Source organism: Tarenaya hassleriana, unplaced genomic scaffold (genome assembly GCF_000463585.1).
Source record: "Tarenaya hassleriana unplaced genomic scaffold, ASM46358v1 Cleome9, whole genome shotgun sequence".
NCBI classification, from domain to species: domain Eukaryota; kingdom Viridiplantae; phylum Streptophyta; class Magnoliopsida; order Brassicales; family Cleomaceae; genus Tarenaya; species Tarenaya hassleriana.
This window is the reverse complement of record NW_010971389.1, coordinates 2,432,283-2,460,247: the sequence shown is the minus strand read 5'-3', so window position 1 is coordinate 2,460,247 and position 27,965 is coordinate 2,432,283. Positions and strand designations below refer to the sequence as shown.

At 37.8% G+C, this 27,965-nt stretch overlaps 6 protein-coding genes across 11 annotated transcripts in view; 5 read left to right on the top strand and 1 right to left on the bottom strand.

Annotated features, from left to right (window-relative positions):
- Positions 1–135: 135 nt before the first annotated feature.
- LOC104803970 (nucleosome assembly protein 1;2-like) lies at positions 136–3,342 on the bottom strand. The gene is made up of 12 exons (XM_010528091.1): positions 3,213–3,342; positions 3,071–3,114; positions 2,532–2,627; positions 2,173–2,265; positions 1,943–2,030; positions 1,774–1,835; positions 1,485–1,669; positions 1,228–1,405; positions 1,082–1,125; positions 748–964; positions 641–661; positions 136–533 (listed from the first exon to the last, which is right to left on the bottom strand). The coding sequence occupies exons 1-12, from the start codon at positions 3,247–3,249 to the stop codon at positions 468–470; spliced, it is 1,131 nt and encodes a 376-aa protein (XP_010526393.1). The 5' UTR covers positions 3,250–3,342; the 3' UTR covers positions 136–467.
- Positions 3,343–4,831: 1,489 nt separating this feature from the next.
- LOC104803968 (heat stress transcription factor A-9) lies at positions 4,832–7,295 on the top strand. 4 transcript variants are annotated; one of them, XM_010528090.2, is made up of 3 exons: positions 4,832–5,496; positions 5,837–6,670; positions 7,089–7,295. In XM_010528090.2, the coding sequence occupies exons 1-2, from the start codon at positions 4,978–4,980 to the stop codon at positions 6,665–6,667; spliced, it is 1,350 nt and encodes a 449-aa protein (XP_010526392.1). In that variant the 5' UTR covers positions 4,832–4,977; the 3' UTR covers positions 6,668–6,670; positions 7,089–7,295. The 4 variants fall into 4 exon arrangements, with proteins under 4 accessions (XP_010526392.1, XP_010526391.1, XP_010526390.1 ...); XM_010528089.2 differs by having other exon boundaries at positions 7,086–7,295; XM_010528088.2 differs by lacking the exon at positions 7,089–7,295 and adding an exon at positions 6,927–7,063.
- A 1,442-nt stretch (positions 7,296–8,737) lies between these two features.
- On the top strand, positions 8,738–12,103 carry LOC104803967 (casein kinase 1-like protein 5). Its single transcript, XM_010528086.1, has 14 exons — positions 8,738–9,172; positions 9,262–9,302; positions 9,470–9,539; positions 9,621–9,769; positions 9,860–9,955; positions 10,074–10,144; positions 10,230–10,291; positions 10,436–10,499; positions 10,606–10,690; positions 10,779–10,905; positions 10,984–11,054; positions 11,147–11,210; positions 11,542–11,684; positions 11,782–12,103. The coding sequence occupies exons 1-14, from the start codon at positions 9,100–9,102 to the stop codon at positions 11,950–11,952; spliced, it is 1,287 nt and encodes a 428-aa protein (XP_010526388.1). The 5' UTR covers positions 8,738–9,099; the 3' UTR covers positions 11,953–12,103.
- A 1,075-nt stretch (positions 12,104–13,178) lies between these two features.
- On the top strand, positions 13,179–15,154 carry LOC104803966 (glycylpeptide N-tetradecanoyltransferase 1-like). 3 transcript variants are annotated; one of them, XM_010528085.2, is made up of 2 exons: positions 13,179–13,345; positions 13,634–15,154. In XM_010528085.2, the coding sequence occupies exon 2, from the start codon at positions 13,680–13,682 to the stop codon at positions 14,967–14,969; it is 1,290 nt and encodes a 429-aa protein (XP_010526387.1). In that variant the 5' UTR covers positions 13,179–13,345; positions 13,634–13,679; the 3' UTR covers positions 14,970–15,154. The 3 variants fall into 3 exon arrangements, with proteins under 3 accessions (XP_010526387.1, XP_010526386.1, XP_010526385.1); XM_010528084.2 differs by having other exon boundaries at positions 13,605–15,154; XM_010528083.2 differs by having other exon boundaries at positions 13,180–13,345; positions 13,622–15,154.
- A 4,183-nt stretch (positions 15,155–19,337) lies between these two features.
- Positions 19,338–23,965, top strand: LOC104803965 (U-box domain-containing protein 34). Its single transcript, XM_010528080.1, has 10 exons — positions 19,338–19,459; positions 20,472–20,596; positions 20,683–20,798; positions 20,941–21,059; positions 21,166–21,273; positions 21,418–21,710; positions 21,861–21,962; positions 22,254–22,682; positions 22,769–23,518; positions 23,630–23,965. The coding sequence occupies exons 1-10, from the start codon at positions 19,342–19,344 to the stop codon at positions 23,840–23,842; spliced, it is 2,373 nt and encodes a 790-aa protein (XP_010526382.1). The 5' UTR covers positions 19,338–19,341; the 3' UTR covers positions 23,843–23,965.
- A 2,865-nt stretch (positions 23,966–26,830) lies between these two features.
- The window catches only part of LOC104803964 (putative nuclease HARBI1), a 2,962-nt gene continuing 1,827 nt past the window's right edge, over positions 26,831–27,965 (top strand). The window contains exon 1 of the mRNA XM_010528079.1: positions 26,831–27,563. Within this exon, the coding sequence (XP_010526381.1) occupies positions 27,101–27,563 (463 nt within the window). The 5' untranslated portion in view covers positions 26,831–27,100. The remainder of the gene's footprint in view (positions 27,564–27,965) is intronic.

The following is a 27,965-nucleotide window of genomic DNA, read 5'->3' as shown; positions in this document are numbered from 1 at the left end:
AACAAATAATAATAAACATACAATAAATTATACAAATATATTAGTTTCACTTTCACACCAACCGCTTATCCTCTTTGTATTTGAATTCGGACATGCATAATGATATGGATTTAAATGTATTCAAATAAACCAACAGAATCAAACCAATTTCAATTTCCCATCCCGGTTTGCGAATCTACAAGACCGGACCAAAATAAAGCAACTCTGATGGGCTCACTATGCCAAGTAGAACAACAAATACTCTTTCTCTAACTCAGGCCAAGTTCAATTCATGTGGGGACATTACAGCAAAAAAAGAGCACCATGGCTAGAACCAAGAACAAGAACGAACCCAAGAGAGAAATTTTAAGATAAATAAGATAAGAAAAATAAGCAGCAGCAGCCAAAACTGATAACCGGATTGTATTCATAATGACACCATCTTGGGGATCAATCTTCAGACACCATCGTCAAGAACAGAACCCTTTCTACTGCTGCTTGCATTCCGGTGGCCTCTCACCCTCCTGACCTCCGACCTGACCTCTTCCTACCTTCTGTTTGCTCAAAACAAAAAGAAAAACAACCCGAGTTTGGTAAGCAACAGCCATTTCGTAACCAAGAAGAACATTTACATGTTTGCAATTGGATTGAACGATAATACCTTAAGCCCGGCTGTTGACAACTGCAACAACAAGAGAAATCATATCAGTTTGAGTAAGCCTCGGAGTTTGTACATCATCAGGTTAGATGTTATCATTAGCACCATACCTTCTTCTTGCTCTTCTTTCTCTGATCTGCTTCCTCCTCGTCATCTTCGTCCTCTTCATCTTCCTCCTCATCATCCTCGTCCTCTTCCTCATCATCGTCCTCGTCCTCATCAATGTCATCCTCATCATCATCGTCCATGTCAAGCTCATCTGCCTGGACAGCTTCACCCGTAAACCATGACACAGCATGTGGAATAATCTTATCTTTAATGGTAGATCTGCAGGAAAATAGTGCGGAGATTCAGATTTTATAACCCAATGAGCCAAGTTTGCAACCACTTAAGATGAATATAAAATAACAGAGAAGGGAAAACTGGCAATAAAGGTTAACAGACCCAATGTCATAGTCATGTTCCATTTGGCCTTGAAGTTCATCAGCCTACACAGGGTTATATATAGGATGGTCAGATATATAATCACAATCTAAAGTACTGAACAGAAAATTATTTGCTTCGTCAGATGGGTGAAATTCTAGTCATACCATATCATCGTCGAGATCTTCCTCGTCATCAGGAACTTGAGGTGGGTTGAAAAAGTTGAAGAAGCTTTCACAGTCTTCGGTCTTGGTTATCGGCTTTGCATTCTTTGATCCCTTCTTAGGCTTCTTCTTCAGAATCTTCTGAGTCAAGCATTTTCCAGGATACCACTCAATATCCGTGCTGAACAACAAACAATCGGATTAGTTGTGTACGATACGAAACACGATACACAATATAATCACATGGAAACCACAGTTACCCTATAGCCTTCTCAAGGATAGGCTCATCTTCATCAATCATGTGATAAGTTTTTGTCAAAACAGTGTTCTTGAAATACGGGTTCTGATCAAAGAATAACTCAAGCTTGAAGCCCTTCGGTTCTTCAACCCTGCTCCACTTAATATCTTTGAGATACTTGAGTGCTCCTTCATCACGCTCAGTTATCTAATGTCATGGGAAAAAGCAGACGTATAAAGAGACAATATGTCACTCATCAGCTTTCCTCGAACAAAATCCTTATAACAGAATTGCATATTCTAAACACAAACCTCCTCCGCAGTCACTTCATTGTTCTTCAACGCGATAAGCCAGAAATCTGGTACTCCTTTATCTGCTCAGAAACAATTGCATGGTAATGAAAATGAGAAGTTTGTAATGTCATTGGAAACTTAAGTAACACAGGCCTCAGTGTTTGGATTGATGAAGTTAAAGACACACCTTCAGCCGCTTTATCCTCTCCTGCCTCTGCTTTAGCTTCTTCTGGGGCTCCTTCTACTTCAACCACACCATTCACGATCTCATATCGCTGCATTGGGTTGAGAGAGTTAGAATCGTTGTCATTTATAATCTTGGATCAAATGAAGATATACCAGAGTGTACAGTAAGGAGACGGATTAGAATCCTCATCGTAGAAGATTTTTCACACAGGTCAAAGACAGTTCTCAAACCTTGGTATATAGAGGCTGATATAGCTTCTGGTATTTGGCTTCTAGAGCTGCCCTCTCCTCGAAAAACTTTGCTTCCAATTCATCATATTGATTCTGCAAGGCATAAAGAAACCAACCAAACTATTTACTCCATCATAACTCAACAACAGAATGGCTGGCTACTGGCTAACTCAAATTCAGCGAGAGTTCCAGATAAGCAAGCATGAAGGCGGTGTAATCTAACAAATCCAAGTGCTAAAACAAAAGAGTAAGGTGTGAATGCTGCCAGATACAATACAATGGCACATCATACAAAAAATCGGAGAAAAAAACTTTACATAACTTTTCTGAACATAAAAATTCAGCAGAAATTCACATGCCTGTATCTCTCTTAGAACCTCGACTCGCTTCCTGATTTTGGGGGTCAAGTTCTCGAGGACATCAGAGTGCTGTCCAGCCAAATTCTGCAACTTGTTCTGCACAAAACACATCAGTAAACACCAAGGCCATTAACAATAACAACTTCATCCATTAATACAAACAAACGAAAGTACAAAGATAATCCCCAATCAAACAAGAACTCAAGATCACAACCCAATATTAGGAAACCCCAAATCCATCTCCCCCACACTCCCAATTTTTTCAAACCATATCAGTTTCCAGAGCAGTAGCAACCGAAAAAAGCATTCACATACTTGCCACGATCTTTAGCACAAAGAAAACAGCCCCTAAATAAGAACAATGAAAATATGTCTCGCTTGAACATGAATTGAAACATGGCATCTATAGCTAACAGAACCAAACTAAGCCCCAGAGAACAAAACATAAGCCCGCGAAAACAAAGGTACGGCGATTTCCTTTTCCATCGTAACCTTCAAGTTTCGGACACAAAACAAGTTACATCGTCAAGTAAACTGACCTTCAGAGCGGTAACAAGCCCAGCTCGGTCCTCTTCGTTGAGAGCTACAAAAAAAAAACAAAAAGAGTGAATTTTTTGGCGAGATCCCGAAGAAATTCGATATTTTGCGATTAGGGCTATGGACAAGAACGATCGAATTTACCGGCGGTGAGGTCGCTCATGTTCAACTCGTTGCTCATCCTGCCGGAGAAGATTATTGCAGAGGAAGCGGAGGATAAGGGAAACACCTAAAACCCTAGATTTGGGAGACAGGAAGGCTTCGTGAGGCGAGTAGACCAAAATACCTGGTCGCTATATATTACTTCAGCTGCACATTTTCGGGAATTTTATATATTTTTTATTTATTGTTTATTCATACAAAAGGTATGACCGTAAGGTCTGATTATTTCTTTGATTGCTCCCTTTTCCTTCAAATTTGATTCCTTTTTTCTAATAATACTATATAAATAGTTACTCGAAATTTATATTTTACCGGTCAAATTCAAATAAAAATTTCCATAAAACAAAACATTCAGTTTGCATATTAGAATTAGCGAATAAAAATTATATAAATTGTATTAAAGGACTATAAACATTCCTACTTAACATATGCATTTATATTTAATGAATATATATATATATATATATATTGCATGAATTCTGTGTTGTCCTATTCTTACTGTATTATGTATAGCAATACTATATAATGCTCGATAACTTTTATAGATCTCAATATTCTTATGAAACTTTCTCTCCGTAATGATCTTAATATTCTTATGAAGCTCTGTACATTTACAAAATTTTAAATCTAGATTTTCTCGATTTGTCTGTTCATTATAAAGTTCGGTTGAAATTTCAGAATTGATGTCTAGTAGAATAAAAATAGATTAGTATTAGAACATTACTTTATGTTACTAAAATTTGAATGTAAATTTTCTCCAATGGAATACCGTAAAAAGCATCACAAAAATAAATTAGATTTCATTTCAATAATACTCAAAATTATTCATTCATTAAAATGTCAAGTTAGGAACTCAACATTGATGGTTAGTCGAATTGCTCCAAGCTTGAAGAATAACGTTTATCTTCATGATAGTTTTTTTAATGTTATGTATATAGTTCGGATATATTACTATTTCTTAACAATTAATTTCATAATTTTAATTTTGGGGAATCCTAAAAGGTTAATGCTGTGTCTATATATACACTGTATATGTTAAATTATTCCAAACGTTTTCAGCTATGTAACATATATACGTATAATATTTGTGTATATATATCTACGACGTGTCGTTTGTACCGCCAACCTGATACCGGAGAAAATGCATGTGGTTATTAAGATATCCCAAACGAACATCGTACAGTCTGCTATATTCAAAGATCAACTCCCTGACGTTGGATGCAGTTGACCGAAAAAATTTATTTGTAGATTTCTGTACACGTGGCAGAAATACAATGGAGCAACGAGGAACTATTTCTCACCATCTGTGACTGTAGCCAAAACCCAAATCTGACAGCAAAGCAGACAAGCGTGGGACTTTGATGAGTGATCACGGGGACACGTGGCACTCATATCAAATGGTGGGGGTCCCGTCACCATAAAGCTTATTAACAGCTAAATATTGACCGTTCGTCAAGATCGAACGGCTGGAAACGTGAATCGTGGCGAAGGGCTAATTCGACACATTTAAAAGTATTATGGTGAGAATGAAATTAATTAGAAACAACGGGGTGAGCGATTATTCGGTGGGTCGTGGCATGGGTTTCCACAAACGGCAAAAAGGTCACTGAAGCAGGACACGTGGCGACCCATTTTTCTTTCCATAAATAGAACTGTCTTTGTCCCTTCGTCTGCAATTCTACTCTGCTGGAAGAACAATCGAGTCTTCCTAATCAGAAGAATCCGCAGTAGCGTCGAAGGAGATATTATGGCAGCGATCGTGGACGACGGAGGAAATGGGTCCCCGGCAGTGGAGGAAATCGTCAACATCACCGTCACCGTCAAGCAAGAACAGAGTACGTCACCGTCGGTGACGATTGTCGGCGGCGTAGACGTAGACGGTGGCGGAGGCTTGTCTGTTCGATCTTCTTCGGCGGTTGAAAAGGCGAAGTTCGACGACGCCGTTTCGAGGGTTAAGGAAGAGGAGGCGGAGGATCAGGAGACTGTTAACGCCGTTAACGTTAACGACGGAGAGTCTCCGTCGTCATCTTCGTCGGGAATTGGGTTGCCGAGACCAGTGGAGGGATTGTACGATATGGGTCCACCGCCGTTTCTGAAGAAGACGTTCGAAATGGTTGATGACCCGGAAACGGACCCGATCGTATCATGGAGCTCGACCCGGAACAGCTTCATCGTCTGGGATTCGTACAAATTCTCTGCCAATCTTCTTCCCAGATACTTTAAGCACAGGAATTTCTCCAGCTTCGTTCGCCAACTCAATACTTATGTAAGCAAATACGGGCTTTGGTATATAAGTTTCTGGGTTGCTTGCCATGTGTTTTGCTTATAGGTCTCTGAATAGTATATTAGTGTTCTTTTTCCTCTTTTTTAATACTTTATTTTGTTGTTTGTGTGTTCTCTGTATACTTTATTATTGTTGAATGTCCACGTCCCCTCTTATCTCTCATTGTCTCTCTCTTAATGATATGTAGACTTGTTCTTATCTCTCTTTAATCTCATGACTTCTTGAGCCAAATTTCTCTTGAAGTTTCTGTTTTCAATGCGGAGCCAAATGTGTCATACTCTTCCGTGTTTGTAATCTGATTGTTTTGGATGTGGTTTTGTAGGGATTTAGGAAGGTTGAGTCGGATCGTTGGGAATTTGCAAACGAAGCGTTCCAAGGAGGGAAGAAGCATTTGCTCAAGAACATCCAGAGGAAGGGCAGAAGCAATGGCAACAAGCAGCGACAAAGCAGAGACACGAATGCCATCTCTCCGTCTCTCTGTCTGGAAACCGAGATCAAATCATTGAAGAAGGAACAAAGCTCCTTAAGATCAGAAATCCTAAAGTTAAAGCTGCAACAGGAGGAATCTGATCATAAAATGGGGACAATGAAGGAGAGGCTCTGCAGAGCGGAATCTAAGCAGAAACACATGCTCGGTTTCTTTGCCAAGGTGGCAAGAGACCAGGGATTTGTGCAGAGACTGATGAAAAGGAGAAAACAAAGGCAAGAGCTCGAAGCAGGCGAGTTCATGAAGAAGCTGAAGATGCTTCAGAACCAAGAAACTGAAGAGAACTCGTGTGATGATGACGACGACGACGTAGAAAGAGATCCGATTCATGAAGAGCTGAATTCCGACATTCTGCTGGACAATGAGTGCTGGGTTCTTCCGGCAGGCGATGACGAGTTTGAAAGTTGTATTCTTGACGACAATCAAGAAGAGACTTTGATGCAGCATCGGTCCAACACAGAAATGAATCTAATGTGTGGAGCAATGTCAGATGAGTTTATGGAGAACGATCTGGTCAAAACGGGCGATGTAACACTAAGTGAATCAAAAATCTATATGGAGTTGGAGGATCTGATCGGAAAAACCCGTGGATGGGGTGGTGGCTGTATGAATGGAATTGTGGAGCAAGAGCAACCTGGTCGTGTGAGAGCTGCTCCTAGCGTTTGAAAGGTACAAACTTTTTCATGCCACCGTATTCTCTGTTTACTTCTGATGCATATGACGTAGAAGGGTACCAAGAGAGATTATACTCGGTTGCTGAGTTCATAGCCCTCGGATGAAGATGATGATGATAATGGTCAGCTGTTTCATATGAATATAGGGCTTAGGTTCCAATGTACATTTGTATGTTTCTTTTATTGGTGTCTTGTCCTAATACGCGCGCACTGTCACGTTCGACTTGGTCTCTTGTTCTTGGAAACTACAGAATCTTGGACTGTGATCTCTGAATCTGGTTGGCGTCTCGATCTGTTGTACCGATCCGTACATAACTGATGCTCGGAGTTGATGTTCCTTTGCTTATAAAAGGGTATTAACGTAATTATAAAATGTTAATGGATAAGATATGTATCTCTTCTTTTTATAGTAGACAGATAAGCGAGGCTTCGATCTTCCGCAACCGACAGTCCGGTCCGGTTCATAATGATGTCATGTCAACGTGTCCCTCGGCTCTCTTCTTGCTTTGTTTGACAAGTAATCTCTACGGTATATGACCAAAATGTGGCTCGAAACCGGGGTAAACCGAAGATTTACGGGTCCGAGTCGGCCCGATCTAAAATATAAATGAACTTAAATCTTTTTGCTCAAAATATAATGCCGTGTGTTTTTGTACGGGGCCGACCGGGCTATAAATGATAAATTATAAAAACGAAAATTCAAGATAAAATTTTAGCATATCTTACATTTGATTTAGTATAATGCACTTGATTCCTCATCCCATGTACAATTATATTATAGGATTATGATATTGATTCGACGAATTTACTTTTTCTATAATATCAATAATTATATTCTCGTTCGGTTGACAAGTAATCTCTGCCATATGATATTTAGATATTATATTTATTTTATAATTTTTATTATTTTCAATTAAGATATGTAAATATTTTTTAATATATATATATATATATATATATATATATATATATATATATTTAAGAGAAATTAATTATCATTCAACGTTTTTAGATAATAATAATAATATTTATTTAAATATCCTATTTTTCAATTCGAATATATTATTTATTCAATACTACATTTTAAATTATTTTTATCTAATGTTTTAGAAATTTATAATTTTCTATATTATATATATATTTTTATTCATATTTTAAATATATTGAGAAACTCATAGTCAATATTTTCATGTCTGCATCATGTTCTTATCGTTAGTACATTTTTTATATATATTTATACATCACCTTTTAACTTTTAACAATTTTTATTTATATTTACAAACTCTTTTAACTTTTCATCTCTTTTCTCTAACTTTTTCAGTGGCTTATTTATCGCCTCCTATAAAATCTTAACTGTTTTCCCGAAAAAAAATTACCAAATCTACCGTATAAATCACCGCAAAATCTTAAAAATTGTGGCGTCGAAATAAAATTTTAAAATTAGGTAAGTTACGAACCAAAACCCCGATAATTATTTTGATTATTAATCGACGGTAGAAATCGCTACAAAATCTATAAATTTTCATTTGATCGAGTTTTATTTAAAATATTGATAATTCATTTTATTTATTATTTGGAGAACCACGTTAAACCATAATAGGACGCAGAGTTACAGTGAATCACAGCAATAGTTATGAGTCACAATATTTGTTTAGATCGGGAACAATTTATTAGTTTCTATAAAAATTGTATCAAAATAGAATCAAAATATTAATCGGTTTGGTTCGGTTTATTGTATGAGTATTGAATAAGAATCAAAACATAATATTTACATATAAATTAATATATTATTGGTTTATAGATCTTCGAAATCTAGAAGCCATATAAATGACAAGATGTGGGTGAGAAGTGGAAGGAAAGAAAAGGAAAGGGAATATTCTTTTTTTGTGAAACTAATTAATTAATTGAGATTCTCTTCGTTCAAACGAGGTAAATAAAAAGCTAGGGTCGAAGTGAAAATAGAAGGGTGGATATTTTTTTTAATATATTGCCGTTTTCTTGTTAGGGAAACTGACAAAATTTTATGTAAATTATATATTATATTATATGAGGGTGAAAACAGAGAGAACAGAAAAAGGAAAAACAAAAACAGAGTAGAAAAAGACCACAGGCAAAGCGACACGCACACCCTTTCTTCTCCGCCTCGTCTTCCGCAGGTCACTCTCTTCGCTTCCTGAAACCGAACCCCACCGAATCTCTCATCTTCTCACCAACGCCCTCTTTAGCCGCTTTAGCTGTTTGATTCTCCCTTCTAAGCCCCTTCCCCGTTGAATCTCTCTAGTTGCTTCCCGATTGCGTTCGCCGGGTAATGCCCTGTTTCAGTTTCCGCCGCAGAGCAATGGGGGGTTTTCCTCGGTTGAATTCCGCTCTGGTACTGGAACTGGAGTTAGGGTTTGGATCTTTCCGGACTTTCAGCTGTTGATTATGGAACCTCGTGTCGGGAAGTTTCGGCTCGGCCGGAAGATCGGCAGCGGCTCCTTCGGGGAGATTTACTCGGGTTTGTTCCGTGTTTTGATTTTACCATTATTCCTCTTCGGTTCTCTGCTGCAATTGTTGGTGGTCATGTTTGTGACTGTTTCTTTGCAGGCAGGGATATTCAGACAAATGAAGACGTTGCGATTAAGCTTGTGAGTGTTCCGATTTGTGTGGATATCTTGAATTTGAAGTTTCCGGACAATGTTTGGATTTCTTAGTAATGTTCTGAATTTGGGTGTTGCGTTTATAGAGAAAAGTGCCTACCTTTGTGTTTGTATTCGACATCTAAAGCTGAACTTTTGCCATGTCCTGAGCGCAGGAAAGTGTCAAGACTAGGCATCCACAGTTGTTGTATGAGTCAAAGATATACAGGCTCCTTCAGGGCGGAAGTAATGAGATTTTTCAATATTAATTTGGTTTTCTTAATGCCTGTGAACCTAATTCCCGGTTATGTTGTCGTGGTATCGCAGCTGGGATCCCGAGTTTGAAATGGTTTGGCGCTGAGGGGGACTACAATGTTTTAGTGATGGATCTGCTCGGGCCAAGCCTCGAAGATTTGTTCAATTTATGCGGAAGGAAGTTTTCATTGAAAACGGTTCTCATGCTCGCTGATCACATGGTAATTATTTTGGGTTGGCGAAAGCTTCAATCACCGATTCATCTCCTGGTTGTGCTATGGCCGCTGAACCTTTTTTTTGCATTGTGTTAGATAAATAGAATCGAGTTCATTCATTCGAAGTCGTATCTTCACCGTGATATCAAGCCTGACAATTTTCTCATGGGTTCGGGAAGGCGGGAAAATCAGGTTTTCTCCTCGTACTCTCTCTTAGTTGGATTTTCCGGCTTATCCTCGAAATCAGTTTCTCTCAGCTTGTGGAGAGTTCGGAGGTCACGATGATATATCTTCTGTTTGCCTTCTTTAGGTCTACATCATAGACTTTGGCTTGGCTAGAAAGTATAGAGATAGCTCAACACACAGGCACATCCCTTACAGGTTTGGATAGCAATAACACCAATTTGGCAATCGATTTTCAAGACTTTGAATAACTAAAACTGGCATTTTGTCCAATGAAATCCAGGGAGAATAAATGTCTGATCGGGACGGCTAGGTATGCGAGCATGAACACCCACATTGGGATCGGTATGCTTCACTGCTTGTTCCATAGCTCTTCCAATCAATCATGGATGTTACTCTGTACTTTTTGTTCCACTTATTGATTCCAATTTTCCCCGGATCCCCCCTCAACGGGATGCTTTGTGCACCGGGCTGCCCTGTACTCTTTAGAGCAAAGTCGGAGGGATGATGTAGAATCACTTGGTTATGTCCTTATGTACTTCCTCAGAGGAAGGTGATAATCATCATTCATCAGAAGATAACCACTTTTTTTTTTGGATTTGTCATGTTTGCTGCCTATCTATACGTCATCTTATCCAACCGCTTGAATCAACGTGCAGTCTTCCATGGCAAGGACAGAAAGATGGGACCAAGAAACAGAAACACGACAAGATTGGTGAAAAGAAGGTTTCGACCTCTATTGAAGTAAGGCTCTATGACGAGGGAAAGTGTTTCGAGAATTTGATCTCAAGACAGGTCTTTTTAACCTTGGATGGGCTGTCTTTTTCTTCAGGTCTTGTGCCGGGGTTACCCTACGGAATTCGCGTCATTCTTTCACTATTGTCGCTCGCTTAGGTTCGACGATAAGCCGGACTACGCCTACTTGAAGGGATTATTCCGCGACCTCTTTATCCGTGAAGGTTGGAAAATTTTTTAACACCATTCCAAGCCCGACTACTTTTTTTCTTGTGCTTCATGTTTTGTTTTTCCCCCCTCAGGTTTTCGGTTTGATTTTGTATTTGACTGGACAACACAACAACGCGTAAACCCCCCACCTCGTGTCGTGCTTGTATGTATATTGTCGCTCTTGATTCTTTATTTTTTTTGGTTGGTCTTGCATCTTCATTACATATTTGCTTATCGAGTTCTGTCTTGTCTCAGGATGGTGGTGTCGGGACAAGCTCGGCGGAGAAGCCTGCTGTCGGAGATGGTGAAAAGCATCCAGGTATTTGCTTAACTATACAGTTAATTAAGCTAATCTAGTTAAATGATAGCTCTCGTATATCGTATCTCTCTTCTCTGTTTTTGAAATAATCCATCGGTTCTCTCTTTTATATATATATATATAGTATAGAGCATTACCTTAAGAACAATGAATATCATAAAGAAGATTAGATTGAAAGGAGCAGGGGTGGGCATGCACAGCTCGGATATCCGAAAAATTCAAAGGAAGAAAGAGCAAGATATGCAAGGAAGGGGACCCGTGAAATACCGGGTCTCCGAAAATTGAGTATCCACTGGTCGGATACCTGCGCTTACGCTGTTTACTCTTACAGGCGAGCACGAAGAGCGCCCAGTGTGTTTGCCAGCCAGGGATGACTCAAAGGGGAAACGGACGGGACACATTCTGAATACAGAGGCTCTCTCGGAACAGAAGAACGGAAACACAGAGGATACTACTCTTGTTAACGACTCCACGGTAAAAGTTTCTCTCCCGAGAAGATCATACTTTTGTTTTTACGACCCCGAGAATTTTTCCGTTCCCTGTTGGTGATGTTTTTAATGTACAACTGCAGATCCCGGGTTCCCTCGGTCCGGATCGATCGGGAGGATCGTCTTCGAGACGGGTAGCTGACTCGGGTGGCCGCGAACCGTTCAGCGAGATCGACAATGCAAACAACCTCGAATCTTCGGTAAAGGGCATGAATGGCCTGCAAATCAATGAAGGAGATAAAGTATTTGTGTAGAGATCGATGTCAGACCAAAAAAAAAAAAAAAAAAGGATTGTTCGCATGAAAGAGATAATACTGGAAATAAATAAACAAATAAACTCAGGGTTATTATTATACTTCACCTTCTGAGAGCGGAGGTGGGAGAAACTTTTGCTCTTGTCCGTGATATGATGCTTCATACAATTTGAATACATACACGCACACTATACGCCTTCAGTATGGCTTCTCTGTACGTATCTTCGTTTCAGTTCGTAGCGTTTCCGTACATACTGTTCTCCTACTTTCCTCCCTTGGTGGTTCAGAAATGGCGGCTGTGAAGCCAGAGGTAGAGGTGTGATGATGATGTTAAAACAGTCGAGCTCGCGAATTAGCTCGAGGTTGCCCCTTTTTTTACCGAATCGATGCAAGAAAACAGACTGAGTGAGCCAGCTCGTTACGAGCCGAACCCAAATGAGCTAGTTCGGTCGACTTGCGAGCTGGTTTAGGGTTGATATTGGTTGGTATGATATTTTGATTTGGAAATAATTTTTTTTGTATATGGATTAGAATTTGAAGATGGTTTTTTGTACATGTATTAAAATCTGATTGTACATAGATGGATTAAGATTTGAACATGTTTTTCTGTAAATAGATGGATTGTGATCTGATCTATTTGAAGATAATTTTTTGTACATGGATTGTGATCGTAAATAAAAGTATGGTTTGGATGTATTGATATGTTCTTTTTATATATCATTCGAATATAGTTTTGTATAATTTAATATGATTTTTTAGGTATTTAGAAAAATATTATACCGATTCGGACTGAACCAAGAATTTTCTGGTCAGAATAAAAACGAGTTTAACGAAGTGGGGTGAAAATAAACTGATTCGAAACGAGATGGTACGATGTGGTCCGAGTTTCCTATCGGTCCCTGTATTCTTACTAGCTTCCATTTTGGGACTGTATGTTTTGGGACACCCCGAAAAAATGCCTGCGCTTGCTGGATATTGTATATTCCAATTTGTTTAAATTCTAATTTTTTTTATAACACGTTCTAAGTATTCACTTGACATGGAGAAATCATTATATTAAAAATCGAAAATATTGTTACCTGAAATCACTCCTGTGTGGTTTGGGGCGTGGTTTTGGATCAAATGAGACGTTTTGTGAAATCGATGGCAAAGTTGTAATTTTCAGTAAAAGGGAGGACAGGCGAGCGCGGATTCTCCTAGGTGTCTGAATATATAATCGAACCTCGGTTATTTCAAAACCCTAATATCCCAATTCGCTTTTCTTTTCCTCGAGCATAAGCAATTCCCCGAAAGTTTAGATGGCGTGGAAGATCTGTCAAGCATAGATTTAGGGTAAAATTGGAGTTTCGATCTGCGGAGAATCCATCGCCGGAGATCAGCCGAGGGATTGAGGGTCAGTAGTTTTCCTTGTTCCTCTGTCCTTTTATGATTTCGTATTCGTCGAATGCAAGGTTAAATCCTAGCTTGTATAGGTTTGGATCTTAATGGGTGTCATGGAAATTGGTTGTTTGCGGTGTTGTTTTGTTTCAATGAGAGACCAAACTGGATTTCGTTGTTTCTAACCATCTCCGCTCGATCTAAATTTCTATACTCTGTGCTTTTGTGTAAGTTTCCTTTGTCTAATTATTGATTTGCAATCGTTACGATGAAAGCTTGCTTTATCTGTTAGGAGATCATATAGTTCTGGGTTTTCATCGGTTAAGCCATCGGAGTTCACAGATCGAGAAATGGATGATATCAACTCGCAAACCGGATCAAAGAATGAAGCGAATCACGAGGAAACCCCGATCTCTAAGGATGATAGCTCGCTTGAAACGATAGTCCGCAGATTTCAAGACGCGTTTACAGCGGGGAAACACAAGTTTTGGGAAACTCAGCCTGTTAGGCAGTTTAAGGATATCAGTACGAGCTTGCCTGAAGGCCCGATTGAGCCCCCGAGCCAGCTGTCTGAGGTCAAACAGGAGCCGTATAACTTGCCGGCTCAATATGAATGGACCACCTGCGATATGGATAACGAGGAGACTTGCAATGAGGTTTACAATCTCCTGAAGAACAACTATGTGGAGGATGACGAAAACATGTTTAGGTTTAACTATTCCAAGGAATTTCTTGGGTGGGCCCTGAGGCCTCCGGGTTATTACAAGAGCTGGCATATTGGTGTCCGTGTCAAAGACTCAAAAAAGCTCGTTGCTTTCATAACTGGAGTGCCTGCTAGAATCCGGGTACGGGACGAAGTTGTGAAAATGGCGGAGATCAATTTCTTGTGTGTTCACAAGAAGCTCAGATCAAAACGGCTCGCACCCGTCATGATTAAGGAGGTTACCAGGAGGGTTCACTTGGAGAACATCTGGCAAGCGGCATATACTGCTGGAGTCGTCCTTCCCACTCCAATCACGACTTGCCAGTACTGGCATCGGTCTCTGAATCCTAAAAAGCTCATCGATGTCGGGTTTTCAAGACTCGGGCCGAGGATGACAATGAGCAGAACCATCAAGCTGTACAAGCTGCAGAGCTCACCGGCTACACAAGGATTCAGAAAAATGGAGCTGCGAGATGTATCTGCCGTGACCCGATTGCTCAGGAATTATCTGAGCCAATTCGTGGTTGCACCCGATTTCGACGAGAACGATGTGGAACACTGGCTGTTGCCACAAGAAGACGTAGTGGACAGCTATGTGGTCGAGAGTCCCGAAACTCACGAGATCACCGACTTCTGCAGCTTCTACACCCTGCCTTCGTCCATCCTCGGAAACCCTAATTATTCGACGCTGAAAATTGCTTACTCGTACTACAACGTGGCCACCAGAACGCCGCTGCTTCAGCTGATGAACGACGCCCTTATCGTTGCAAAGAAGAAGGATTTCGATGTATTCAATGCCCTGGACGTGATGCAGAACGAGTCGTTCCTGAAAGAACTGAAATTTGGCCCTGGAGATGGGCAGCTCCATTACTATCTCTACAACTACAGGGTCAGGAACGGGGTCAAACCGTCAGAACTAGGGCTTGTGCTCCTGTAGTTTCTTCCTCTCTTGTTCCCTTTTGATCCAGACAGTTGTTTCGATGTGTTTTTGATTATGTTCTTTGGGCAAAATCTTTGGATTCTTATCTGTTTTTTGGATCTGTTACTTTGAGTTTTGTTATATTGTTGGTCCCATCTTATCTCGACTCTTGTCGGAACCTATAAACCAACGTATTTATAGCATTTAGTGACTGCAATCCCTATTTCCTTGTCCACGGGAAGGATTCAATTGTGAAGATGCCGAGGGTGAATCTACTAAAATATATTGGAATGCATGTAAAAATTAATTAGTACTAATTTTATTAATTAATATTCGACACAAATACTTTTTAAAATCTTATCGATAAATATATATAATTATATATTGTTTGTCTTTTAGAATAATATATCATTTCTCCCGAAGAATTCTACTGTGATGTCGTTAACTAAATAATGTTTTTCAGTTTTTCAACATTGACGTGGAGATACAACCGTTTGCCGGAAAATTATATCCAATTAACACCATTAGAGGCCGTATAAGAATTTTTTAGAAAATTGCAATTTGATTTATTTTAAATTTAAGATAAACTAATAAATTTATCGATAAAATTTGAATAAATTTATTTAGAATTTTCCCCTTCAATAATTAGATTTAATCTTAGTGTGCTAGCATAAATAGGCATTATATCAAAAATACCCTCCATTTGCTATTTTGACTTCAAGACATATCATTTTCCAATTGTGACTCATGTAACCAGAAATCTAATCTTGATAATATTAGTCATAACATTGAATTTATAAATTTTTTTATCAAATGATTAGTGAAATATATAAGATATGAACATAATGAATATCATCATAAATTTAATGTTATAGTCAAAATGACCAAGATTAAATTTCTGGTCACATGGATCATAGGGTCATAGGTGGAGAAGGGATGACTTGAAGTTAAAATAGTAAAATAAGGGTATTTTTGATAATATCCCGCATAAATATCACCGGGAGAGCGAATTACTTTAAATAATTAAGATCAATCTCCGTCTGCTAACCTTAATCCATATGTGGAGTAGCCAAAAATAATATATGAACCAATTTGTAATTTTTTAACGTTTTATAGCTGAATACACGATTTTTTAATTTTGTCAAAAGTGATCCCATTGTTTCCATGCAAAATTAGATTACACGTCGACAAATATATAACAAACATGTACTCGTTAATGACTCTAATTAAAGGACCTCTTGTATAAAAAAAAGTTGTAGGAATTTGTGTATATTTAGAATTGTTAATAGTTCGAATAATCCTTCTATTAATTTAAATAACGATTTGCTCTATATTTTGTATATTGGTTGGAAAAAATATTGGAATAAGAAAAAATTATCAAGTAGAGAAATTAAATTTTTTTAATAGATCACGAGTTGAGCTGAATGACATTCAACTATAAATCGGTATCTTTAAACCTTGTATATTCAGACTAATTCTCGTTTGTTTTTAGGTTAGTGGCACTAAGCGATAAAAAACTGATCTAAAAGATTGTTTTATTTTCAGGGCAGAATTCGAACTCTGGTTTCTGGTCAAGAGACATTCATTAGCTGAATGCAAAATGTTTATATTAGAAAGAGAATTTATCTATCTGTCTATCCATTTGGTCCGAATCTATTAACAATATGCATTAAATTAATATCGAATGATTCGATGGAGAAGAGGGGACCGGTTACACTCGTGGTCGAGGGTTTCGGCACACAACACCTCAACGAGGGAAAATGCGAAGAGAATCATATCTAATGATATAAGATAATCACAAGAATAATTATGTATAGAACGTTCATTGCCCCTAAGTATCTTTGCTTAATTAAATTTTAACTTTATTCCCTTTTACCACCTTTTTATGCAATTTTTTATATCAATTTCCGAGCTTACGTTTCGAATTTACATTCGTCCAAACAAAGATATATGTATTAATTTACCGTTTGATTGGGGGATGTATGCATATTCTAGAGTTTATGTTTGGGAATATATCTCGACAATATGTACATAAAATAATTAAGCCAAAAAGAAACAATGAATGAGCATTTGAAAATTTATTTCAATAGCATCAAAGCTCGTGAGGTTTTTTGGGTTATGAAATGTTAAAAAAATAAAAATAATGCACTTCCTATGTTCCCAAATTACTGTCGTATTGGAATTTTTCACATATATTATATAAAATAAAGTTAAATGTAAAAAACACTATAGTTAAATATACTTTTTTTTATACTCATGAGGGTTTTTGGGATATGAAATGTTTTAAAATAAACATAATGCACTCCCTATGTTCCCAAATTACTGTCCTATAATTTATATATATATATAGGTCCACATTTAAGGTGTATATTAACTGTGACAAAGAAATCGATACGTACGCATTTAAAAGCTTAAACCCGGTCGAATATTTATGGGAATAAACGTAATGCATGATGACGTGAACAGACCACGAAGCACGTATATATAAACCCTAGACCACATGACCAATTTCATCACCCAACATAAGAATCAATAGTAAGGAATCTAAGGATAATTCTCATGAAGACGAAGAAATAATTCTTTCAGACAGATGCACGCATGGTGATGATGATGATGGAGGTAAATCATTATAATCATGCGTGTAAGAGGTAACAAAAGAAAGGAAGGCGACAGAAGAGAGTGAGCACACATGGTGATTTTCTTGCATGGTCATGCTAGAAACTCTGTGTGCTCACTATCTTTCTGTCACCTGCCCATCCCCTCCCTCTCTCTAGATACATACATATATATAGTTGTGCGTGTGTGTGTATATATATGGATGTACGTAGTGATATGTGTATACACATACATACATGCAGTTTTATGGGTGTGAAGCATAGTGTCGCCGGTTTAAAGTTCTGATTGATTCTAAATTCCGGTTTAGAGTTCGGTACGATTGGAGGTTTGCCTTTGAGTTTTCGAACCGAATTATATAAACAAAAAGTTGTTTCGTTACTTTCGCTATAATTTCTCTTTATGTCTTGTCGATTTATTTGATATTTAAACTTATATATATACATATATTGGTAATGTTTGGTTTCAGTTTGCATGTATCTATATAGGGAGGAATCTATGAAGGAAGATGTATGAGACGGCGAGGGATCACGAATCACGATTAAAGCTTCTCGATTTAATTGTTTTAATTAAGATTTGGGTCTTCTTCTGTATTAATTGATATAATGAGTATCGATGTATAATCATGTATTATATTGTGATTGCGTTAATTGATTCTATAACCTAATTTAATGTGGACCGACACACACACATAAACACACTCTTGACACGTGTAGTGTTCACAGAGGTGTGCAAAAATCGCCATCTCAACTAGAGAATTGTGATAATTGAATTTTGCTGATTAAAAATAAGCAAGCTGATTAGTTCTCTTGGTCATTTTTCTATAGGAATATTCTCGTTTATACGCATTAGGATGCGGACACTTTCGCATTTTAATAAATTAAATTATTATTATTATCATTATTGTTGTTAATATAATGAAGCAAAACACATCAACAGAGTACAATAAAATAGAGCACGGCGTTGACGCTTATAATTAGACAACTGATTCTGGAAAATCTGTAAGGAAAAAAATCCCAAAAAAAAAATAATGTTAAAAAATCATATTACTAATCAAAACTGCAACGGTTTAAAATAATAAATGATGGGCCGTCCGGAAAATTTGATTGGTTATTTAATTAAATTAAATCCTTCTTAACCAAATCTCCAGTCTATCAAAATCTCCTCCGATTAATCAATCTATTAAATTAATACCTTTTTTTACTAATTTCCCCAAATATGTTATATAATAATATATCGAGGACTGCAAGAATTCCAGAAGTCAAACTCTGGTTTGTTTCCAAAGTCAATAGGCAGGAGGGTGTGTAATTATCCAAAACCTATGGGGTCTACTTGTAATTTTTCAAAATTCAAACACACACACACATATAAATATGTATATATATATAAGGGGGTGGGGAGAGACATGAACTCTGCAACTTGTCTCGCTGGGTTAACCTGCTGAAGAAGTAAAGCGATGGTGGCGAAGTATGCGGCGACGAGCGGCGGATCTCCGGCGGAGGAGGGATGGTTGCATGTGGCGGTGGCGGTGAAGGGAATGATCGGAGATAAAATGGGCGGCGGAGGAAGCCGGCGGGCCGTGAAATGGGCCGCGGATAATCTATTGGCCAAGTCCCAGAGATTTGTGTTGGTCCACGTCATCCCCACCATCACCTCCATCCCCACCCCTTGTATGATTGTCTCTCTCCCCCTCTGTATCACTTGTGTTTGTTTGTATGTAGCGGAGGAGGGAGGGTGGCATGTGGCGGTGGCGGTGAAGGGAATGATCGGAGATAAAATGGGCGGCGGAGGAAGCCGGCGGGCCGTGAAATGGGCCGCGGATAATCTATTGGCCAAGTCCCAGAGATTTGTGTTGGTCCACGTCATCCCCACCATCACCTCCATCCCCACCCCTTGTATGATTGTCTCTCTCCCCCTCTGTATCACTTGTGTTTGTTTGTATGTATTATATCTGTTTCTTTTTCTTGTCTTCTTCCATTCCCCGATGTTTATTTGGATTCAAACTTCAGTTAGATTATTTTCTAATTTGGGTTTTTCGGTTTTAAAAATAAATATTCATTAAATTTTTATACTGAATCCGTTAGATTTTTGTTTGCGTTCAATTTCATCGATAAAAATGCTTAATTTTTTGAAATTTGTTTTTCTTTGTTTTTTTAGGTTTTTTCAGATTCATTTAGTTCCAAGTAAAATTCTACGATTATAAAAAAACTTATACCATTTAAATTTTTTTATATTGGATAGATTAACACATCATTAGATTCAATTTTTATTGATGGAAATATTAATTTTATAAAAGACTATTTTTTCGTTTTTTGTTGTCGTTTTACAACTCAGATTCAGATTTTTCGATTTCAAGATATCTATAACAATTTAGATTTTATATATTAGATTTGGTTCAAATGTTGCAATTATATATTAAATTCAGATTGATTCAGTTTTATTTAATTGAAACGAAATGGTCATTCCACTCCTAATTCAAACATTTTTGTTCCTTGTTTAAACATTATATATATATAAACTAGAACACTTTTGTATGTATGTATGTATGTATGTATGTATGTATGTATGTATGTATGTATGTATGTATGTATGTATGTATGTATGTGTGTTGGTGTTGGCAGCGGGTTATGTATGTATGTATGTATGTATGTATGTATGTATGTATGTATGTATGTATGTATGTATGTATGTATGTATGTATGTATGTATGTATGTATGTATGTATGTATGTATGTATGTATGTATGTATGTATGTATGTATGTATGTATGTATGTATGTATGTATGTATGTATGTATGTATGTATGTATGTATGTATGTATGTATGTATGTATGTATGTATGTATGTATGTATGTATGTATGTATGTATGTATGTATGTATGTGTTATGATGATATGGTGTTGGCAGCGGGTGAGAGGCTACCGGTGGAGGAAGTGGAGGAGAGAGTGGTGGAGATGTACGTGCGAGACCTTAAACAAGAGTTTGAACAAGTCTTTCTCCCCTTCATGAAGATTTGCAAGAACAGCCCCAAGGTTTTCTTTCTACCTCTCCAAACTCATAATTTCCATAAACTTTCGGGGCCAAATTATAAATAAATTATTTTTCTTTCCATCATCAGGTGGAAACTCTGCTGTTGGAGCATGACGACCCTGCCATGGGCCTCCTAAGATTCATATACAAATCCAAGCTTAACAGTTTGGTCATGGGATCTTTCTCTCCCAATCTATTCACATGGTACGTACATATTCATTCTTAATTTAAACCGTATGTTTTCTATTTTTACAATTACTTTATTATTTAAATTCGGTTTGAATTAACCAGCCGGTACGATGTAATTTGACCGAGTTTTTCCGGTTTTATGGATTCGGTTTGGAAGGATGAAGGGACAAGGAATACCTTCGACCGTTCTGAGATACGCTCCAGAGACATGTGAAGTCTACATTGTATGTAAAGACAGGATCACCACAAAATCCACTGATCCAATAATGACAGGAGGTGAAAACAAAAACACAACACTTGGCTTTCCATACAAAAACAAACATCGAGATTTGTTTCTAGAAACTTCTTCGATCTAATCATATCCCTCTTTCGTCGATCTCAGAGCCTTGCGCAAGCCCGAGCGTATTGAACACGGAATTTCGGAACAAGGGCACGACTCTCTTCAATGGATTGCCGTCTCCAACTCAAGCTTCCACGGGAGAAATAGTCGGTAAATTTCCCGTATCTTCGTCGTCAAGTAACACTAAACCTTGTTTATTACATTCATGATCAGATACCGTTATCTTCAGATATAACTACGTAAAATGGCTAGTAATGATCTAATACCGGATGATTTTCTTGTATCTTGTGACAGAGGGGGCGACTAGGCGGTCCATTTCGGCGAAAGAGCTTTCGATAGAGCCGTTGAGCCTGACATATAAATCCGAGGCTAACAGTCCGACTTCGGTAAGTCCAGTACTGTTCAAGCGACGTACTGGATCCGAGATTCCGCAGTGTAACTATGCCGATTATAAGGCCTGTACAGAACTTCAACCGGCTCTTGTCGTTAGCGTTGATAGAAAGAGCAATGCCGGTACCCGGACCAAACCTGAATGCCCCCTAGTGAAGCCACTCAAGCCTATCACGACCCAGAGGAAAGACAAGAAGGTACCGATGAGACGGTTTTTTAACGTGTTCTCGCATGTCGTTTCCGAGGATTATACGCTCTTGATACGTGAGGAATATACGTATGTATATAATGTTTTCGAACGCGAATAACGAATATAAGGCTGTTTTCTTCTCGGTGCTAATATATAGGATGGAATTCACGTGGAGGTTGAGCGTCTGAAGAAGGAGCTGCAGAATACAGTTGCGAAATATAAACAAGCTTGTGAAGAACTTGTCTCTACCCAAAACAAGGTAAAAATAAGATTGTCTGAAAACCGCAATCCATGGATGCCGAGGTCTTTCTACGTTCAAAAGTCATGAATACATTGCAAAATCTTGAAGCTTTAATTTGGATATAGATAGAACACAAAGTCTAAGTTTTTTAACAAAAAATTATATATAAGGGGGTACCATCGTATAAAGATTTAACCTAGTGTTGTCTGATGCAGTAGAAAACCCTAGCTAGGTTAAAACTAAATACACTAGAAAACCCTAGGTTAACTCTTTGTACAATATTACAACAGTACCCCTATACTTTTGCAGGTGCAGATGCTGTCATCGGAATGCTTGGAAGAAGCGAAGAGAGTAAATTCGGCTCTGGAGAAAGAAGAGACGCTGAGGAAAGAGGCGGCGAAAGAGAAAGAACGCCATATGAAGGCCATGCAAGAAGTGGAGGCGGCCAAAGCATTGCTCGCTAAAGAGTTCTGTCAGCGTCAGATCGCTGAGGTGAATGCGCTTAAACAGTATTTGGAGAAGAAGAAAGTGATCGATCAGTTGTTATGGACCGATCACCGGTACAGAAAGTACAATGTCGAAGAGATCGAGAGGGCGACGGATAGATTCTCGCCCGAGAAAGTGATCGGAGAAGGAGGGTACGGAAAAGTTTACCGTTGTACCCTCGACAGTACGCCCGTTGCTGTCAAGGCTCTCAGGCTAGATACGCCTGAGAAGAAGCAAGAGTTCTTAAAAGAGGTAAGAGTTTTCTGACTTTTTCGGATTGATATTTCGGTATGAACCGGTTAAGGTTTGGTTTAAGTTTGGCTTTCTCCGGTTTGAAGGTTGAGGTGCTGAGCCAGCTTCGACACCCACATGTGGTTCTGCTCCTAGGAGCTTGTCCTGAGAATGGTTGTTTGGTCTACGAGTACTTGGAAAATGGAAGCCTTGAGGAGTATATATACCACCGGAAAAATAAACCGCCTTTGCCTTGGTTTATCCGGTTTAGGGTGATTTTCGAAATCGCTTGCGGTTTAGCCTTCTTGCATAACTCTAAACCGGAACCAATTGTCCACCGGGACCTTAAACCGGCCAACATATTATTAAACCGGAACTATGTGAGCAAGATTGCGGATGTTGGGCTAGCCAAATTGGTAACCAATGTTATACCGGACGATGTCACCACGTTCCGGCATTCGGTTTTGGCCGGTACACTGCATTATATCGACCCAGAATACCATAGAACCGGAACAATTAGACCGAAATCGGATCTTTACGCTTTCGGTATAGTAATCCTCCAACTGTTAACGGCTCGTCCACCGGGCGGTCTTCTATCTGTGGTCGAGAACGCGGTTAAGAAAGGGACGTTAACCGAGATTTTGGATAAGTCAGTAACCGATTGGCCGTTAACCGAAACTGAAGAATTAGTCCGGTTCGGTTTAAAGTGTTCTGAAATCCGGTGTCGAGATAGACCGGATCTTGAGAAAGAGGTCATACCGGTATTGAAACGGCTGGTGGATACGGCGAATTTGAAGATGAAGAACGGGAGAAGCAGTTTACGTGCACCAAGCCATTACTTTTGCCCAATTCTACGGGTAAGACATATTCATACGTACGGTTCGGTATTTTGTATGATTGTGTTAACCGGGCAATAACTGACGTGAAAAATTAACCGATTTATTGTAATGAAAACAATGATGAAATAGGAGATGATGGGGGATCCACAGATTGCAGCAGATGGGTTCACGTACGAGAAGAAAGCGATCTTAGCGTGGTTGGAGAAACACAACATATCTCCGGTGACGAGGCAAAAGCTGAAGCATTTCCAGCTAACTCCCAACCACACCCTGCGTTCTGCGATTCGCGATTGGAAATCGCGACTCGCGTTTTCTAACGCTATGATCAATATTGACGATTGAGTTTTTTTTTTTTCCGAATCGAATGTAAATATAATATATTATGAAGTGAAGCGATAGAGTAATGGTATCGTTAAGGTGAGTGTGGCAATGTTCACGTTGCCTTTGCTTGTTACATGTTTTGCAATTTATGTTTGTCATGCATGTATTTGTGATTTTGTATGTATGTTTGTAACAACAAAAAACGATAAATAAAATAAATTTAATCAACAAAGACAATCAAAAGTGTGGTTTTTTTCTTCTTCATATAATTTTTGAAGAAAGTGCGATAGATATGCTAAATCTATAATATTAAGCAGGGAATATATATACATATAATTCTTATGGGAATGTGCAATAATATAATTCTTATAAGTTATAACGGTGGCATAAATAAGCTGTAATATTGATTGGAGAGGATATAATTATTATGCAAAAGATGTCATGACTAACCTGTAATATTACGGAAATATTCCTTTTTAATTTAATCCAAATATCAATTTTTATATTTTTTAAATAACGTGATGGTTAGATAGTCTTTGGCTCAAGTAATATTTCTTTGATTCTAGACGAAGACAATGCGGAAAACAACGTTTCTTGCAAATCTCAAATATCAATTTATATAATTTATAATGTTGAGATAATGTACATTTATAAATATATACATACATATATACATATAATGAAACCGGGACACATGGGAATGAAATCCGTTGACTATTTCAAGCTGCTTGGTTATGAACAAATAAAAGGTCAACGGTCAAAGACGGGGCATGAAAAAGGCATGCTTCACTCCCAAATCATTAACCCCTCCCGTAATCTCCCCTACTGTTGCCCTCTCTCTCCATTAATTTAATCTCAATAAGTACTTTAACTAATATTTAAGTAAATACAATATTCTTAACTCTATTGAGTCATATATATATATATATAACTGTTTACTTAGAAGTGTAAAACGGTCTGGTTCGGACCATATCAAATAGTTTGTGTAGTTTTATGTATTTATATATATATATTTAGCGAAATATATAATTGTCTTATGTAAATACATGTATTTGAATGTGTATATGTACATACATCACTTCTATGCACAGTTTGTGCTTCCACGTTTGTCTTATATCAATTATCTGTTATTTTTCGTCCCAAAAAAACGAGTATGTATGTCACCATTCAAATTTATAATAATAATAATAATAATAATAATAATAATAATAATAATAATAATAATAATAATAATAATAATAATAATAATAATAATAATAATAATAATAATAATAATAATAATAATAATAATGATGATGATGATGATGATGATGATGAGGTAAAATTTAACAGCTATCAAATTAAAATTTGTATTTAGGAAAAAATGTTAAAAGCACATATTTCTATATTTTATAAATAAATGTTATCCCACACATAATTTTGATGTGTATATATGTAATTAGGTTTTGTTATTCTAGGTAGCTACCGGTAGAAAAACTTGTGAAGTAAGCGATCGATGACTACATCTTAATATATATATATATATATATATATATATGCGTACGCGCGCGTTTTGATGTATAGAGAAAGTGTATGAGGTGGTTAATTTGCATGTTGCATGCCGTTGATCACACAGACACGATTATGAATATTGTTATTGTATAATAGATATCTACATATACACACATATATATATGCAATTAAAAAAAAAGGTTAATTGTAGATTAGGGGATATCTATATAACCCAACAAGGATAAAAATACAAATGTGATATTTGTTTTGAGATGGGATGGGATTTTACTCGTTTACGGCACTAAATAACCAATAAAATGGGACAAAATATTTACGGAACTTTGGATAAGGTGTTTCTACTTTCTACGCCCTTCTTCGTGTGAAAATCTGTATGAACTCGGGTTGGATTGGAACCACGTGTTTGGTCTGCCATCGTCATGGCTTTCGCAACCAAAATTACATCTTTACCCTTTCCAAGAAACTTCTTTCCCTTTTTCGGAAATCATATGTTAATTAATAACGCGCCAACAAATTCATTAAACATATAATAAAATAAAGCGGTAAAAACATGTAATAAAATATGGTAAGAATATTCCTCAAAATTAAAACCGATCTAGACAAGACAAAGACACAACCCATGTACGCCCTCCATGGGCCCCAACCGCGTAAAGCTTTAATCAAATATATATTAATAAATTTTAATCTTAGATTTATTCTCCGGACTCGGTGCTTATAGTTATCTGTTTTCATATTATAACCAACTATCCGAACTTATAAATTACGATTATAATAGACCCCATTATCTTAATTGACATATTAAATTATAAATATTCGATGATGATAATTCATATTACCCTTCTAGAATAGATGTTTGCTTTACCAAAAAAAGAATAGATGTTTGATAGGTCAGTATAATTAATGTTGATCCTTTACGTTACTATATTATTTTGTTGTATGTTGAATTTGAGGTAACTGCAAGCGTCGTCATTTTCCAAATGAGATAATAATTTTGCTGCTTTTGCGAACCAAAATGAAAAAAAATGAATATGTCAATGTCAATGGTGTCTTAATAAATTTCTTCAATTTAATCACTAACATTAATCACCATATTAATGATTGCCAAATTCATTCTTACTCTCAAAATAAAAAAATTACCAAATTTCTAACTTACATAAAAAAAACCTTGTTTTTTAAACTTGTTATAAAAACCTATCAATTATTAATTTTACAAAAAACATCAAATAATTTATTGCAAAAAGCTATTTTTATTTTAAATAAAATATGAAAGTTTTTGAATAAAACTAATAATTGATAGTTATTAAAATTAATAATTGATAGTTTTTTATAACAAATTTAAAATAAAATATTATTTTTGAATAAATTATATAATTGATATTGTTTTTGTTTAAAAATGATAGTTAATATTTTTTACAGAAAATTTAAAATATATATTTTTTGGTTATAAATCAGATAGTCGATGGATATTTTTTGAGTTTATCTCTTGAAAATATATATATTTATATATATAAATCACCTGATAATTATTTATTAAAAATATTATTTTAAAAAAGATCAGAGAAAGTCAAGCCACCGTCAAACGCATGCCGCGTTCACACATGGACGCGCTTCCTTTCTCCTTCCTCCTTCCTCCAAGTTTCTCGTCGTAGACAGAAACCTTTTTATAAGCGTCTGAAAGAAAACCCTACCCAAAGATCGTTGTCTTCTCCACTTCCACCATTCGATTTCACATTCGTCCAACCCTTTTCAAACATTCTTCAAACCCTTTTCATGGAAATCTCCGCTTTCCCATTTCTCAACCCACAGGACATTGACGAGTGTTCCCACTTACTTGGTCTATTTCAGGACATTGACTCGAACCCTCCTGGTTCCGGATTCGACAGCTTCTGTAACGACAACGTCAACCTCAAGAAGCGTCCCAGGAAAGACGACGACAACGAAGAAGACAGTGCTCTGAATAAGAACGCCGGGTTCGGCGACATACTCGCGTCGCTTCTGTTGTTGGACGAGGAAGCGAAGCAGCAGCAGGAACTGTGGAATTTCGAGTCTCGAGGGGAAAAAACCGATCTTGAGGCCAATCACCGGGAAAAAGTGAGAATAATGGATGAATACTACGAGGAATTACAGACCCATTACTCTGCAATGGCGGAATCTGACACCTCCCGCTCGAAACGCGCGCGAAAATCTGCGGTTGCGGTTGCCGCCTCCGCCGCTGCGGGAGAGGAAGCTCCGGGTCCGGCGACGGATAACCCGGGACCTTCCGGGTCGGGTTCGGGTCAGAGGAGGTTGTGGGTGAAGGAGCGGCCGACGGACTGGTGGGACCGAGTAAGCCGACCAGATTTCCCGGAGGAAGAGTTCCGGCGAGAGTTCAGGATGAGTAGATCGACGTTCAACCTGATCTGCGAGGAGCTACAAGAGGCGGTGACGAAGAAGAACACGATGCTCCGAGACGCGATTCCGGCGCCGAAACGCGTCGGCGTCTGCGTTTGGCGTTTAGCGACTGGAGCGCCGCTGCGACACGTGTCGGAGCGCTTCGGCCTGGGAATCTCCACATGCCACAAGCTCGTGATCGAAGTCTGCAGAGCCATTAACGACGTGTTGATGCCGAAGTACCTCCGGTGGCCATCGGAGCCAG